Source organism: Myotis brandtii, unplaced genomic scaffold, assembly GCF_000412655.1.
Source record: "Myotis brandtii unplaced genomic scaffold, ASM41265v1 scaffold868, whole genome shotgun sequence".
NCBI lineage: Eukaryota > Metazoa > Chordata > Mammalia > Chiroptera > Vespertilionidae > Myotis > Myotis brandtii.
This window is the reverse complement of record NW_005371540.1, coordinates 191,904-207,245: the sequence shown is the minus strand read 5'-3', so window position 1 is coordinate 207,245 and position 15,342 is coordinate 191,904. Positions and strand designations below refer to the sequence as shown.

Below are 15,342 nucleotides of genomic sequence, written 5' to 3'. Positions count from 1 at the left end.
GTCTCCTCCTTATGTCTGCTACCTTGCGATCACTCCCCCGCTGCTAGAGCGGCACATCCCGTTCACCCCTACAGTGACTGAAAGCCTGTGAGCTGCCTCTGAGGTGCGAGCGTGAATGAGTGTGCCTACCCGCCCCTCCTGCCCAGCCCGCCTCAGCGCTGTGAGCTGCCTCTGAGGTGCGAGCGTGAATGAGTGTGTGCCTACCCCGCCCCTCCTGCCCAGCCCGCCTCAGCGAGGGTAAATGCAGCCACCCTTCCTCTCTGGCCCGGAAGAGCCGGTCTGTGAAGCTGTGAGTGGCGGGACGCTGATGCCCCACAGCCATCAGTCACATGTTCGCCCTGGGGACCGCTGGGCCACCGAGGGCTGTGGCTTTGGTTTATGCAGCATTGTCGTCTAGTGGAACAGAGGAGGCCCACCATGTGTAGCTGGGGAGGGGGGTGCTGAGACAGGCAGCTAATGCGTCCCCATGAAGCTGGTGGCGAGTGGAGAAATGGAGACCGAGGCAGGAAGGCAATCACATTTCTCCACACACAGGACTTGGGCCAGGTCCTCACAACCGCCCTCCCGCCCAGGCTGGTTTTGCTCCGTTGGGGGAGGGCAGAGTGCACTTGGCCCGTGGGGTTCTCCTTCAGCAGGAGCTATAGCAACAGCGGGCACGGGTGAGCGACAGGTGTAAGGCCCAGGTGAGCACGGGGTTAGGGCTGGCCTTCATCTGCCTCTATACTCACACAGGGAGTGGCAGGAAGTGGAGGTTCAACACGGAGGGCAGAATGGACGAGGGGTCATTTCATATCGTGACACAAAGGGCACCGGCCCCTGTCGTCCCATCACGCCGACCACGTGTACATGTGCACAGGACACACGTCTACTCCGCACAGCCCCCCGAACCAACGAGACGTCCCTCTCCATCGTCCTCGCCACAGATCCCAGCAGAAGCCAAACATGACATCGGAGCTCTCTACGTCTACGAAGTTCACAGCAAGAGCTAGAATTTTTAAAAAGGTCCTCGTGGGGGATTCGTGGCGAAAACAGCACAGAGGACATGCTGCCGGCCGCTGGCTGGGGCCTGGCAGGCCCTTCCCTAGGTCAGGGGTGCGAATACAAACACTGGGCAGCGAGTCTGTATCTCCATCCTGTTCACGGCGGCGCAAGAGAAGGAAGACGGGGTCACCCCCACAGCTGCACCTGCGCGGACGCGCTCAAACTGGACGACGCATCCCCTGCTTCTCAGGAAGCCGGTTGCAAAGCAGCAGCAACACAGCTGCTTGCCCTGCCCACACGCCCGCCGCCAGCCGGCGCTCGCCTTTGCTTATACTGACAGATATGTGATCTTATGGAGAGTTCTTTTCTCAGTTTGCCTTTGGCTTATACTGACAGATATGTGATTCTATGGAGAGTTCTTTTCTCAGCTTGCCTTCGAAACCAAGTAGCAGGGAGCACTTGGCAAGAAAGAGTTCCTGAATTCTTAAGCTACTACATAATTTATTGAATTCTTAAATTACTGTGTAGATCAGATAGTAACCACAGACATACGGAGACATCGCTCTGAACTAAGGACTAGGATACCCAGATTTTAAACCGAGAACAGGCCCAAACATATTGTGCAAATGATATTCACAGAGATCTAATGTGTTGCCCACGATTTCATCTGTAAGCTGTGTGTGCGTGTCTGCGCATGCATGTAAAGCAGACGTGTAAGAAATTACCCAGTCACAGCACGTATCTCAAGGAGCGGAAACATGGAGCTGTCACCACACATGTGACATAACAGGACAGTCCCATCGCGGGGGAGAGGTGGCTGTCACCCACAGTGCGTGCCTGCTCTTCCCCAGGGTGAGCTCCCCACAACCCAGGACTACATTTCCCAACACCCCTTGCACAAAGGTTCATGACCTCGTCCAGCTCTGTTGATGACAGCATCATGGTACCACCTGCTACCACATTAGGCTTTGGGCAGGGAGGGACAGAGAGGGAAAAAGAAAGGGAAGTCCATGATTTCTCTATTTAAGGCACATTGGTGACAGGAAAATGAACCAGAAACCACAGGCTGGGTGGGAGCGCTCCGGGAGAAAGGCTTGGAGGGGCAGGTCACGGGTCCCCCTGGGGGACGCTTGCTGGGGCAGTGGAGCTGCTGTGCTGACCAGGGGCCAACCATGGCCCCACGTGCCTCCTTCCCTTTATGGGGTGTGAGCACCCCTGGCCCGGCCCTTCACCCGGCAGCGAGGCTGGGCTCGCTCTGCCGTGTCCCTCCCTGTGCGCAATGCTCCCAAGGCCTCGCTCTCCCTTCCAGGCAGCCGAGCTTTTAAAACGTGAACCGTGGCTTTTGTTTCCCATGAAAATTGTTTCTTGCCTTCCCCACCCAGTTCGACATCAGATCTCTAGCAATAAAACTATTTCCCACACATATTTGGATGGAAGTTCTTGCTGTTTTCAACAAAATTCATTTTCCACGATTAGTGTTTAAACACATGAGGGCACTTTCCCCAAAGTGCCGTGAGACTGCGTCTGAGTCCCGGAGAGAGGCCGCCCCTCGGCCTGGGCGGCTGCTTGGCGCCACAGAATGACCCGGTGCTGACTGAGCTGTTGGTTAGATCGGGTCCTCGTTACTGACTTGTAGAGAAAGGTCCCCAAGAGGATCAGCACAGCAGTACCTTCCTATCTAGGACTGGGGGCCTGCGGGCTAAAGGCCCTTCATTTCCTCATCTCCTCCCCCGAGTCACAGGTTTGGCTTTTCTTCTCTCATAAACAGTGGCTTTGGGTCTGTTTGTGGCAACCAAAGCCCCAGGCCCCCATGCCCAGCACCCACACCTGGCACAGTCATCACAGGGTTAGAAATAAACACGAGAATAACAGTCACTGTGATTTACTGAACATCTCCTATGAGCTGGGCACTTGTTCAACAGCTTTTCAAATTTCAATGTGTTAATTCCCAGAACAGCCTTGTCAAGGAGATGCTATTATGGTCCCCATCTCACAGACGAGAAAACAGAGGCCAAGGGAAGTTGAGTAAATTGCCCAGACCACACACCCAGTGAATGTAGAGTCATCATGGGATCTCAGGCATCTTTACTTCAAAGCTTCCACTTTTCTCTTCTATGCTATGTTGCTTTTATCATTTTTTAAAAGATATGCAAAGGAGACTTAAAGATAATTATCTTCCCTTCAATTTCATGTTTTCACTGTTTGGATGCCAATATTCAGCCAACAGAGCCAACGTGATAAGAAAACTTATTTCAACAAAAGCCTCACAGGGAAATTTTAGGCATGACTTACTTGGTGAGCCAAGTAAGGAAATAGAACTGTCATTCTGGTATTTTTCCTCTTTGAGCTCAAGCTGCCTTAATTCCCTGCAGACCGGGGAAACTCGCCAGGCCTGTGGGCAAGGTGATCCCCATTCTCTTGAGACAACCTTTTAGTAAAACTCCTCTACAGTCTAAAAAGTCTCTACAGGCTAAGGTTCCCAGGCACTTTATGGGCTTTTTCTGTTTGGTCCTATTTCCAATGATTTAGTCTCAAAATTTGTCCTTTTAGTAAAACTCCTCTACAGTCTAAAAAGTCTCTGCAGGCTAAGGTTCCCAGGCACTTTATGGGCTTTTTTTGGTCCTATTTCCAATGATTTAGTCTCAAAATTTGCGCCTAAGGGCGGTTTCCCAGATGACTTCTTTCATAAGTAAGATCATTCTCCCCTAAAGCTAAGCATCCTTCCTTTTTTACATCCGATATTTCTTCTACTAGGTTTTCTTTATTTGAAATACGCACCAGAATTCTCCAGGTCCAGCAAGTTTACCCTCCTCACCGTGACCTGGATTGGGTGTCTCATGGTTCCCCTGCCTATTCTGTGAATGGCATATAGTAGGTCTTAAAGAGTCTGCTATGCAAAGAGGAGCACTGACTGACCTGCACTCCCTGAAATGAGATTCAAAAGCATCCGTTCCAACATGAGCCCCACGCGGACATGCTTGTAGAGGGACTGGCTTTGGCCCAGCAAGCAGAGCACTGAGTGATGACTGCCGAGTCCTGCAGTCCTGCTGCCCGCTGCCCCCGCCCCCGCCCCTCCCTGGCTGAACAGGGAGTAGGCGCTCCCCTAAGCAACAATCAGCGGCAGGAGGCCAGCCTCCTGCCCACAGGGTCCTCGATTTCCAGTGTCAGCAAACTGCCCCGGCAATGACACTAGATGTCCTGGGAAGGACATAACGTTCGTTCGGGCTCTTTGCAGCTGACCCCAGGGCAGAGCATTGGCATCAGTGAGCCTTGGAGACCAGAGGAGAGTGTTAAGAGAAAGGGGGATGGAGGAATACGTTCTTGCTCACCTTTATTTGAGTGCTCTGTGTATGTGTGTGCATGTGTGTATGTGTGTGCACGTGTGCACGTACTTTCTGGTCCCCTCTTCCTTTGACACACATTTATGAACCTGAACCAGGTCATGTGCTATAGACTCTGAAAGGTGAAGGGATCTTAGAAGCCATTTAGCTCAAACCCCTTTTTTGGGGGGATCACCAAAAAGGAAACAAGCAAGTTAAACTATTCCTTCTCTAGGAACCAAACCTTTGGAAACACTAAGCCCTGTGGCCCACATGAGCAAACGAGACAGACACTTGCCTACCATCAGCCACAGGCTGACTTAGCCCTTTGTCACCAGAAAACCTACGTGGGCTTACCTGAGAGAGATACCGCCAACGCGCTAGCCTGGACATTTTCCCCTTAAGATCAAGAACAAGGCAATGGTTTCATCTCTCACACGTTTATTAATCTTTGTACTGGAAGTGCTAGCCATTGTAATATGGCAAGAAAAAAAAAGAAAGTCATATAAATTGGAAAGTGGTAAGTAAAACTGGCTTTATTTGTAGAAGATACAGTCGTCTATATAGAAAATACTTTAAAATTTATGGAAAATCACAAAAATTAATGAGTCAGTTTTGCAGCATTGTATGATAAAATGTCAATGTACAAAAGCAACGTATATTTCTATATATTAATAGTAAACAATAAGAATTAGAATTGAACTTTAAAAATTAAAGAAACAGCCCTGGCTGGGTAGCTAAATGGGTTGGAGCATTGTCCCATACACTAAAAAGTTGTGGGTTCAGGGCACATACTTAGGTTTCTGGTTCCATCCCTGGTTGGGGTGCATACAGGAGGCAACCAATTAATGTTTCTCTCTCAAATCAATGTTGTTTCTCTCCTCTTTCTCTCTATCTCATCAATAAAAACATATCCCCAGGTAAGGATTAAATAAATTTCAAAAAACATTTGCAATATTATTAAAATATCATAATATAAATAAAAAATTATAAAAATGTGAAATATTTATAAACTGAAAGCTATAAAACATTGTAGGGGGAAATTTAAAAGACCTAAATTAATGGAGAGATACACATTAGTAGATTTGACATCACTAACATGTCCACTGATCTGAATCGCGTTTTACAGGCCTGTGTGCAGAGCCTGTGGCGTTGCCGGAAGTGAGCAGACATCACCAGGGTTCCGAGGACTCCCCAGCAGGTCGAGCCCCAGTGTGCCGGATCCTCCAGATCACAGGACTGTGAGGTGCGGTGTTAGTGTACATGGGACTAACGGGGCTGGATGAGGCCCGACTGGGCAAAACTGCCGAAATTACCTAAATGAAGATACAGCGGCCTTTTGCCAGGCCTTGTCCTCACCAAGGCCAGAGCTAAAGCTCATAGCAGAGAGCGAGCAGTGCCAACACTCAAGCCACTCTTTTCCGTGAAGAGAGTAAAAGTTCCACCGCCACATCCCGTGATTGGCCACCGGGAAGAATTCTCATTCCTTCATTGCTGCCTACACGTCTATATGCCCAGTCTGGGGAGTCTACACACAGCGACCTCGATGACCTCATTCAAGAGGGGTCAGAAGCATCTTGAAGGAGCCAGCACATGGTTCTCAAACTGGTAGCAACCAGATTCCCTGGGGTACCCTTTAAAAAGTACTGGGGTCTGTGCGCAATACCAGGTATTGAGTTTGATTTAGTTTATCTGAGGGGGGACAGACCACAGCACATTCTGGACCCCCGTGCCAATCAAATGTGTTACTGAGAAGCAGGAGCACCGGGAAATGGTCTCAGCCCTCAGCTTCCACGGGTGGCTTGCCATCTCTTAACTTTACTTCTTCTAGAGAAACTTCCAGAAGTTTCAATGTCATTCATGTTTCCTACTAGGAATCATAGACTTAGAATAAAATCAGGCTTTAAGTGTGCCCAGAGTAAATTTGTACACTTCTGTTTTCAGCCATCCTATCTTATACAATAAAAGGGTAATATGCAAATCGACCAAACAGTGGAACGACTGGTCACTATGACATGCACTGACCACCAGCTCAACACAGGAACTGCCCCCTGGTGGTCAGTGTGCCCACACAGGGGGAGTGCTGCTCAGCCAGAAACCCTGACCTGGGCTCACAGCTGGCGAGCGCAGCGGCGGTGGTGGGAGCCTCTCCCGCCTCCGCAACAGCGCTAAGTATGTCCGACATCCGGACATCCCCCAAGGGCTCCCAGACTGCGAGAGGGCACAGGCTGGGCTGAGGGACACCCCCCTCCAGTGCACGAATTTCGTGCACTGGGCCTCTGGTAATAGAATAACAGGGACTGGGTTTACAGTCTCCTTGCCGCAACTATAAAACTGGGAAACCACATGGAATAACATGATTTCAGAGTTTAGACAATAGGCAGCACAAGAGAGCAATTCCTGAGGAGCGAGAAACAGATGCGCTTATATCTGCCCCGCTCTCTGCCTGGGGCAGCTCTCAGGCCTCCACATGAGAGGGGAGACCCACACAAAACCTGGCAGCCTCGAGAGTATAGGACTCAGAGTCTAGAGTCTGTGGAGGTCAAGGCAGCTAGAATTTTTGGAGAAGAGGAGGGAGCTTCCCAGAAAGATGGAGTCTGGAGACCTGCAATGTGGTATTTTGTGAAAGAGCCACACTCAAGGGGCCAAAGAGCCGCATGTGGCTCGCGAGCCACGGTTTGCTGACCACGGCTCTAGGGGGACTGAGGGCTAAATTCAAGGGGTGGACATGGTCCAGACTTCCAGAGTGTTCCTTTGGGGTGTATACTGTGTTAACCAAGACAGGACAAACAGCAGGAGAGGGAGAGCCGAGGGCAGGGCTGTCTTTCCTCTCTGGCGTGTTGAGCATGAGGTCTCCACGGGGCTTCTATTTGGAAATGTTTGTCTGCAAACATTTTATTCCAAAATAAAAATCACGCCCCCACGGCGGGTCAGGCCTGCACACACAGCGTGATGGTCGTGGTATCTGAGAGCAAAGGAGCCACAGCTCACAGTGGCCCCTGACATTCGGTGACTCGGGACGGGGACAGGATGCTGCAAGGCAGTGCTGAGCGCTCGGCTGGGCGAGGGAGGTGGTCAGAAGAGCAGCAGGGGGACTTGAAGAGCATAGCATCATGGAAACCAAGGGAACCAAACTTCAACAGGAACTGGTGGTCCTTAGCATCAAGTTACGTAGGAAAAAATCAAATAGGAGGATTTAACACAAGTCACTGCATGAAGAAACACCCCCATGTCAAGAGCTGGTCTCAGGACTACCACCATCTGGAAGACGCTTGCCCTCAGCACCCCCACTCCCCTCCCCCCCCATCCGAGCTGCCCTGTCCTGCCCCCAGCCTGCCAGGCCGAGGCTCGCCTGGGAATGGGGTGGGCCATGTGACACCGGGTCCCTGCCTTTGATTACATTTAGCTTAAATCTTAGCTCTAGAAATCATCTCTCTCTCTCCCCCTCAGAGACCGAGCTTCTCCCAATGATCAGCAACCCCCGAGGCAGCAGAAGACCCAGGCCTCTGCAGGCCAAGGGTCACGTGACCTAAGCCCGTTTCAGCTCCTGAGCCCTAAGGTGCAACGACCCCGGCTCCATTCCCGTGAGACGGACAGGGACATGGAAACTCAGCCGTCTCACGTCCTGAGTGATCCACTACCCTGCCCTCCCTGACAGCCAGCTCCCAGCACCATCAATTTAAAAGACCTAAATTAATAGAGAGATACACATTAATAGATTTGACATCACTAACATGTCCACTGATCTATAAAATCAATGCAGTCCCAATAGGTATCTCAGATGTAACTTCTGTACAAACTGGCATGCTTATTCTAAAATTTATATTGAGAACCAAGACCAGCCCAAACTTGAGGACTTAAACTACCTGATTTTGAGACTTTTTATAAAGCTACAGTAATCAAGACAGCGTAATAATGTTGAAAAGGAAGTCAAATACATCAATGGAAAAAAAAGCCCAAATATAGACCCACCTGATTTTCAACAAAGGTACAAGTAAAGGCAACACAGTGTGGAAACAGTCATCATTTCAACACATTGTGCTGAAACACCAACACGATGATCCGAGGACAAATTCTTCACACCATTTATAGACATTAACAGGAAACGAAATAACATAAATGTAAGAAAACTATGCACATTTCTAGAAATAGATATAGGAAAACACTTACTGACCTTGGGTGAGACAAAAAACCAAACAGAAAATAAGCTGAAGAATTAGATTTCATCAAAATTAAGAGGCTTTGCTCTTCAGACGACGGTGGACGCTCGGCTGGCAGACTCCTGCTGTGGCGTACGTGGGAGGACACGGGGCTGGGGAGACCCAAGACCACTGCTCCCGACCGCGCCCGGGCACCTCCCCCTCCCCCTCCCCGACACACTCGACCCCAGGGGCCCTGTGACGTCGCCCCGTCACCTAAACCTTCACGCCATCACGGCGCCGTCTCTATACGGCAGCGTCGGCCCCAGGACCGGTGTTCTCTCCTCGCAGCTCTGTGTCATGGTGCTGGGACGGACAGGAACCCGCCACCAGCGACAGCAGGTGGGCTGTGCCGTGGGGGCCTGGGCTGCCTCCGACCACAGTGAGCCGCCCTGGGAGAGGGGCATCTGCAGAGTCCTGCCACCATCCTCCACGGCGGGGCCTCGGCCTCCAGGTGAAACCAGCCCCAGTGTGCGCGTGGCCAGGAAAAGGGAGACCCGCATCTCCCAGCTGCTCGAGAGCCCAGCCGGTGACCCGAGGTGGACGCTCGGCTGGCAGACTCCTGCTGTGGCGTACTTGGGAAGACACGGGGCTGGGGAGACCCAAGACCACTGCTCCTGGCCGCGCCCGGGCACCTCTCCCTCCCCCTCCCCGGGGTCTTTTTATTCAGAGATGCCCTAAAAATAGCTCTGAGCAATTTTAAAAACTGATTTGTCCTACAAGGGCTGTAAGGAAGAACCGCAACCACGGACACAAAGCACAGCGGGTTTGGGGCTCCTGGTCAGGTGGGCCGTGCCCCCAGGAGTGGGGGGAGCAGGGAGGCTCCCCAGGGACGCTTCCACCCTCCTGAAGGCTTTACAGGGGCCTGGGTGCCCCTGGGGACCCGACCTCTTTCCTGGAAGGACTCCAGTGGGAAGGCACGTCTGTCCTTGGGCTGTGAACCACCCGGTGACACACAGAGGCAGGAAATAAACTCAGTGACCCACCTGGCACATGGGCACTGGACAGGTGACCCCAGCCTCCGAGCGGAAACCAGGCTGCTGAGTGAGCTGGGCAGGGATTTTCGTTAAGGACCAGCCAACCATGACTGACGAGCTCAGTGAAGAAAACACGCATTTTCTCCCGGTGACGAGCTCAACACAGGAACTGCCCCCTGGTGGTCAGTGTGCCCACACAGGGGGAGTGCTGCTCAGCCAGAAACCCTGACGGGTCTTTTTATTCAGAGATGCCCTAAAAATAGCTCTGAGCAATTTTCAAAAACTGATTGTCCTACAAGGGCTGTAAGGAAGAACCACACCCATGGACACAAAGCACAGAGGGGTTTGGGGCTCCTGGTCAGGTGGGCCGTGCCCCCAGGAGTGGGGGGAGCAGGGAGGCTCCCCAGGGACGCTTCCACCCTCCTGAAGGCTTTACAGGGGCCTGGGTGCCCCTGGGGACCCGACCTCTTTCCTGGAAGGACTCCAGTGGGAAGGCACGTCTGTCCTTGGGCTGTGGACCACCCGGTGACACACGGAGGCAGGAAATAAACTCAGTACCCACCTGGGCACATGGGCACTGGACAGGTGACCCCAGCCTCCGAGCGGAAACCAGGCTGCTGAGTGAGCTGGGCAGGGATTTTCGTTAAGGACCAGCCAACCATGACTGACGAGCTCAGTGAAGAAAACACGCATTTTCTCCCGGTGACGAAATGAAGCTCGAATCCTCAGACTGCGGTCCGCCCGCTCGGGATCTTCCCGTCAGTGTGAGCAGCCAGGGCCTCCGGGTGCTGCCCGGTGCTGCCAGCCTCAGCTGGCGGGAGACCACACTGGCATCAGCCTAGGAGCCTGGCACCGACCGGGCCTGCCCGGCACCAGGGGTGGGAGACCTCAGAGTTGGGTCACCCACCGCCTTTGGCAGATTTGGTCTGAATGGCTTTTGACTGCTTTCAAAAAACACAAAAATCTGTCTGCGAGGGCCCAATGACTGTCCCCAGTTTCTAACGAAAGTCAAAAGAACTTAGAGGATTCCAGAGAAGATGACCAACATGGCTCACAGGTGGCCGCAGCGTCTGCGGAGCCCAGGGGGCAGCAGCCCGGGGAAACCAGTCAGAGCAGGTGTGCTGGGGAAATGTCCGTTTCCTTAGCACAGAGGCCTCCAGTGCTGGGCAGAGCAGTCACATGCTCTGAAAATGCTGCAGAGCTCACAAACGCAACGCGCCTCCCAGGCTCCACCTGACACACGAGGGCGTCACAAAAATACGCCATCAGGAAAGGTGAGGGCACGTGCATTCTGACACGCTGTCGGCGGCAGGAGACCTCAGCGGGGTCGGATGCTGTGAAGCTCAGGCCGGAACCAGCGCACCCCCCTCCAGTGCACGAATTTCGTGCACTGGGCCTCTGGTAATAGAATAACAGGGACTGGGTTTACAGTCTCCTTGCCGCAACTATAAAACTGGGAAACCACATGGAATAACATGATTTCAGAGTTTAGACAATAGGCAGCACAAGAGAGCAATTCCTGAGGAGCGAGAAACAGATGCGCTTATATCTGCCCCGCTCTCTGCCTGGGGCAGCTCTCAGGCCTCCACATGAGAGGGGAGACCCACACAAAACCTGGCAGCCTCGAGAGTATAGGACTCAGAGTCTAGAGTCTGTGGAGGTCAAGGCAGCTAGAATTTTTGGAGAAGAGGAGGGAGCTTCCCAGAAAGATGGAGTCTGGAGACCTGCAATGGTGTCCCCCAAAGCCTTTAGCTAAATACTTACCTGCATACAGGTGTGAGCATGAACCATACCAAAGAAAAATCACACATCAGAACTGGGGGGACACAGGTAAAGGAGTGCTAACAGGAAATTCATGGCAACTCCTATAGCATGGTGAAAAGCACCTATGAAACACCCAGGAGTACCATGCTTAATAAAGACTGGATCAAAAAAAAAAAAAACATCCTACCTCACCATAGCCACGTTGGACTATGATCTGTCATTTACAACTTAAACTTAAATCATATGTCACATATCTGTCCACACATCCACCCCTACACACACACACACACACACAGAACCAGGTGCCCCTGAGGCAGGGACAGGGGTCTCACTGTCCCCATGCCATTGGGGACCCTCTCCAAGCACACATGTAGCTCATTCACAGGGCCAGCCAGTTTACTAAGCACACGCAGCAATTTTAGGCCTGAAAACATGTGCCGAGAGAGAGAGAGAGAGAGAGAGAGAGGAGAAAAAGGGATGGTGAAAAGAAAGTGAAGGCATACACACCCTCTCCTGTAACTGTGCCAGCAGCAGGGTCTGCCCGGCAGCAGCCACCCCGAGGGAGGACCTGTCTCATTACTATGGGGATGGATTAGGAGGGAGTGCAGCTTGGCCTTCTGCCTGCAGCCTGTCCATCTTGTGTTTCTTTTACTGAATAAAGAAATCAGCTCCTTCTCCCTAGGAAGCTACTGTGGAAAAAAACAGGCAACAACTTGAGTCCCTCCAAAATGTGAGGACAGCATGCAGGAGGTCCCCGCGCTAGCTGCCTGCACCTGCTCACCTCATCCCTCCGGACTCGCGATAACCAGCGCACTGCGGCCGGGGTCAAAGGTGCTGGGGTCATGTTAAAGGCACTGCGGCCGGGGTCAAAGGTGCTGGGGTCATGTTAAAGGCACTGCGGCCGGGGTCAAAGGTGCTGGGGTCATGAAATAAGCTGAAGAATTAGATTTCATCAAAATTAAGAGGCTTTGCTCTTCAGACGACACTGCTAAAGCTGTTAAGAAAATTACACCACACCACACATGCTGGGTGTCCCAAAATGTATACACACACTTTGCATAATTATAAAGACAGGGTTTATTAAAATACATTTCATTTTCAAAATTAAGCTGTCAAAGTGTGTATACATTTTTGGGGACAGCCTGTATTTGCAACACATTTCTTAAAGAATGCCTATTTAGAAACCTTGCAATTCAGTGATATGAAGACAAAGGCCTAATAATGAATTAGCTATGGAAAAGCTGTCCCTTTGCCAAAGGAGTCACAGATGGCAAATAAGGCCACCAAATACAGCCGATGTCATGGCCCGCAGTCTGCCAGCTCCCGGTAAGTTAAAGATGCGCTCACTTATCACGCGGCTGAAGGTCCCATCCTCCGCATTTTCCCCAAAGAAAGGAAGGCGTACGTCCACAAAACCACCTGCATGTGACTGTCCAGCTTTGTGCGTGACAGCCACAGGCACCTGACCAAATCCTTGAACCTGGGGGCGCTGACAAACTGACCGCTGTTGTCCTCCTGGGGTCAGGGTGCCGTTCCCACCACCACAGAGGCCCAACCGCGGAAGCTCTAAGGCAGCTGGTTTGTCACAGCCTCATTTGTCCGATGCCTTCTCTGAGATTAACAGCCCTCCACTGTGCCCTTCATACTTTGTTCAAGAGAATTAAATCTCTCACGCATACACACTAACAATTCCATGAAACACCACAGGAACCCATCACAGCGCTCCGAGGGCTGGCAATGGGGAATTGAGAGACAGAGCGTCGCGTGCACCGGAGCCTGTCTCGGGGAAGATGTGGCGATGACGCCGGCCCCCGCCCATCACTGCGAGGAGCACCTGGAACTGGGGGCGGGGTGCTCCACCGCAGCCCTGTGGGCTGCTGGCCTGTCAGGCTGCGTTCACGCCCCTCGGACACTGGGCCATGTCCTCAATGGCTCCTAGCAACCTCCGAGGATCGAAATGCCAGGAAATGCCTCTAGGCCAGTGGTCCGAAAACTGTGGCTCGGCAAACCGCGGCTCGCGAGCCACATGCGGCTCTTTGGCCTTGAGTGTGTGGCTCTTCCACAAAATACCGACTTCTGTGCATGGGCCACGAAGTTTCAATCGCACTGTACGTGCGCACCCGCAAGTGGTATTTTGTGAAAGAGCCACACTCAAGGGGCCAAAGAGCCGCATGTGGCTCGCGAGCCACGGTTTGCTGACCACGGCTCTAGGGGGACTGAGGGCTAAATTCAAGGGGTGGACATGGTCCAGACTTCCAGAGTGTTCCTTTGGGGTGTATACTGTGTTAACCAAGACAGGACAAACAGCAGGAGAGGGAGAGCCGAGGGCAGGGCTGTCTTTCCTCTCTGGCGTGTTGAGCATGAGGTCTCCACGGGGCTTCTATTTGGAAATGTTTGTCTGCAAACATTTTATTCCAAAATAAAAATCACGCTCCCACGGCGGGTCAGGCCTGCACACACAGCGTGATGGTCGTGGTATCTGAGAGCAAAGGAGCCACAGCTCACAGTGGCCCCTGACATTCGGTGACTCGGGACGGGGACAGGATGCTGCAAGGCAGTGCTGAGCGCTCGGCTGGGCGAGGGAGGTGGTCAGAAGAGCAGCAGGGGGACTTGAAGAGCATAGCATCATGGAAACCAAGGGAACCAAACTTCAACAGGAACTGGTGGTCCTTAGCATCAAGTTACGTAGGAAAAAATCAAATAGGAGGATTTAACACAAGTCACTGCATGAAGAAACACCCCCATGTCAAGAGCTGGTCTCAGGACTACCACCATCTGGAAGACGCTTGCCCTCAGCACCCCCACTTCCCCCACGCCCCATCCGAGCTGCCCTGTCCTGCCCCCAGCCTGCCAGGCCGAGGCTCGCCTGGGAATGGGGTGGGCCATGTGACACCGGGTCCCTGCCTTTGATTACATTTAGCTTAAATCTTAGCTCTAGAAATCATCTCTCTCTCTCCCCCTCAGAGACCGAGCTTCTCCCAATGATCAGCAACCCCCGAGGCAGCAGAAGACCCAGACCTCTGCAGGCCAAGGGTCACGTGACCTAAGCCCGTTTCAGCTCCTGAGCCCTAAGGTGCAACGACCCCGGCTCCGCTCCCGTGAGACGGACAGGGACATGGAAACTCAGCCGTCTCACGTCCTGAGTGATCCACTACCCTGCCCTCCCTGACAGCCAGCTCCCAGCACCATCCCCCACACTCGACCCCAGGGGCCCTGTGACGTCGCCCGTGTCACCTAAACCTTCACGCCATCACGGTGCCGTCTCTGTCAGCCCCAGGACCGGTGTTCTCTCCTCGCAGCTCTGTGTCATGGTGCTGGGACGGGCAGGAACCCGCCACCAGCGACAGCAGGTGGGCTGTGCCGTGGGGGCCTGGGCTGCCTCCGACCACAGTGAGCCGCCCTGGGAGAGGGGCATCTGCAGAGTCCTGCCACCATCCTCCACGGCGGGGCCTCGGCCTCCAGGTGAAACCAGCCCCAGTGTGCGCGTGGCCAGGAAAAGGGAGACCCGCATCTCCCAGCTGCTCGGGAGCCCAGCCGGTGACCCGAGGTGGACGCTCGGCTGGCAGACTCCTGCTGTGGCGTACTTGGGAAGACACGGGGCTGGGGAGACCCAAGACCACTGCTCCTGGCCGCGCCCGGGCACCTCTCCCTCCCCCTCCCCGGGGTCTTTTTATTCAGAGATGCCCTAAAAATAGCTCTGAGCAATTTTCAAAAACTGATTGTCCTACAAGGGCTGTAAGGAAGAACCACACCCATGGACACAAAGCACAGAGGGGTTTGGGGCTCCTGGTCAGGTGGGCCGTGCCCCCAGGAGTGGGGGAAGCAGGGAGGCTCCCCAGGGACACCCTCACCCTCCTGAAGGCTTTAGAGGGGCCTGGGTGCCCCTGGGGACCCAACCTCTTTCCTGAAAGGACTCCAGTGGGAAGGCACGTCTGTCCTTGGGCTGTGAACCACCCGGTGACACACAGAGGCAGGAAATAAACTCAGTGACCCACCTGGCACATGGGCACTGGACAGGTGACCCCAGCCTCCGAGCGGAAACCAGGCTGCTGAGTGAGCTGGGCAGGGATTTTCGTTAAGGACCAGCCAACCATGACTGAC

The 15,342-nt window shown here is 53.1% G+C and overlaps 1 protein-coding gene across 2 annotated transcripts in view; it reads left to right on the top strand.

Moving 5' to 3' along the window:
• The first annotated feature begins 11,423 nt into the window (after nt 1-11,423).
• LOC106724530 overlaps nt 11,424-15,342 on the top strand; it is a 7,765-nt gene continuing 3,846 nt past the window's right edge. For both annotated transcript variants that reach the window (XM_014532258.1, XM_014532257.1), the window contains exon 1: nt 11,424-12,154. In XM_014532258.1, coding sequence (XP_014387744.1) covers nt 12,125-12,154 — 30 coding nt within the window. In that variant the 5' untranslated portion in view covers nt 11,424-12,124. The remainder of the gene's footprint in view (nt 12,155-15,342) is intronic.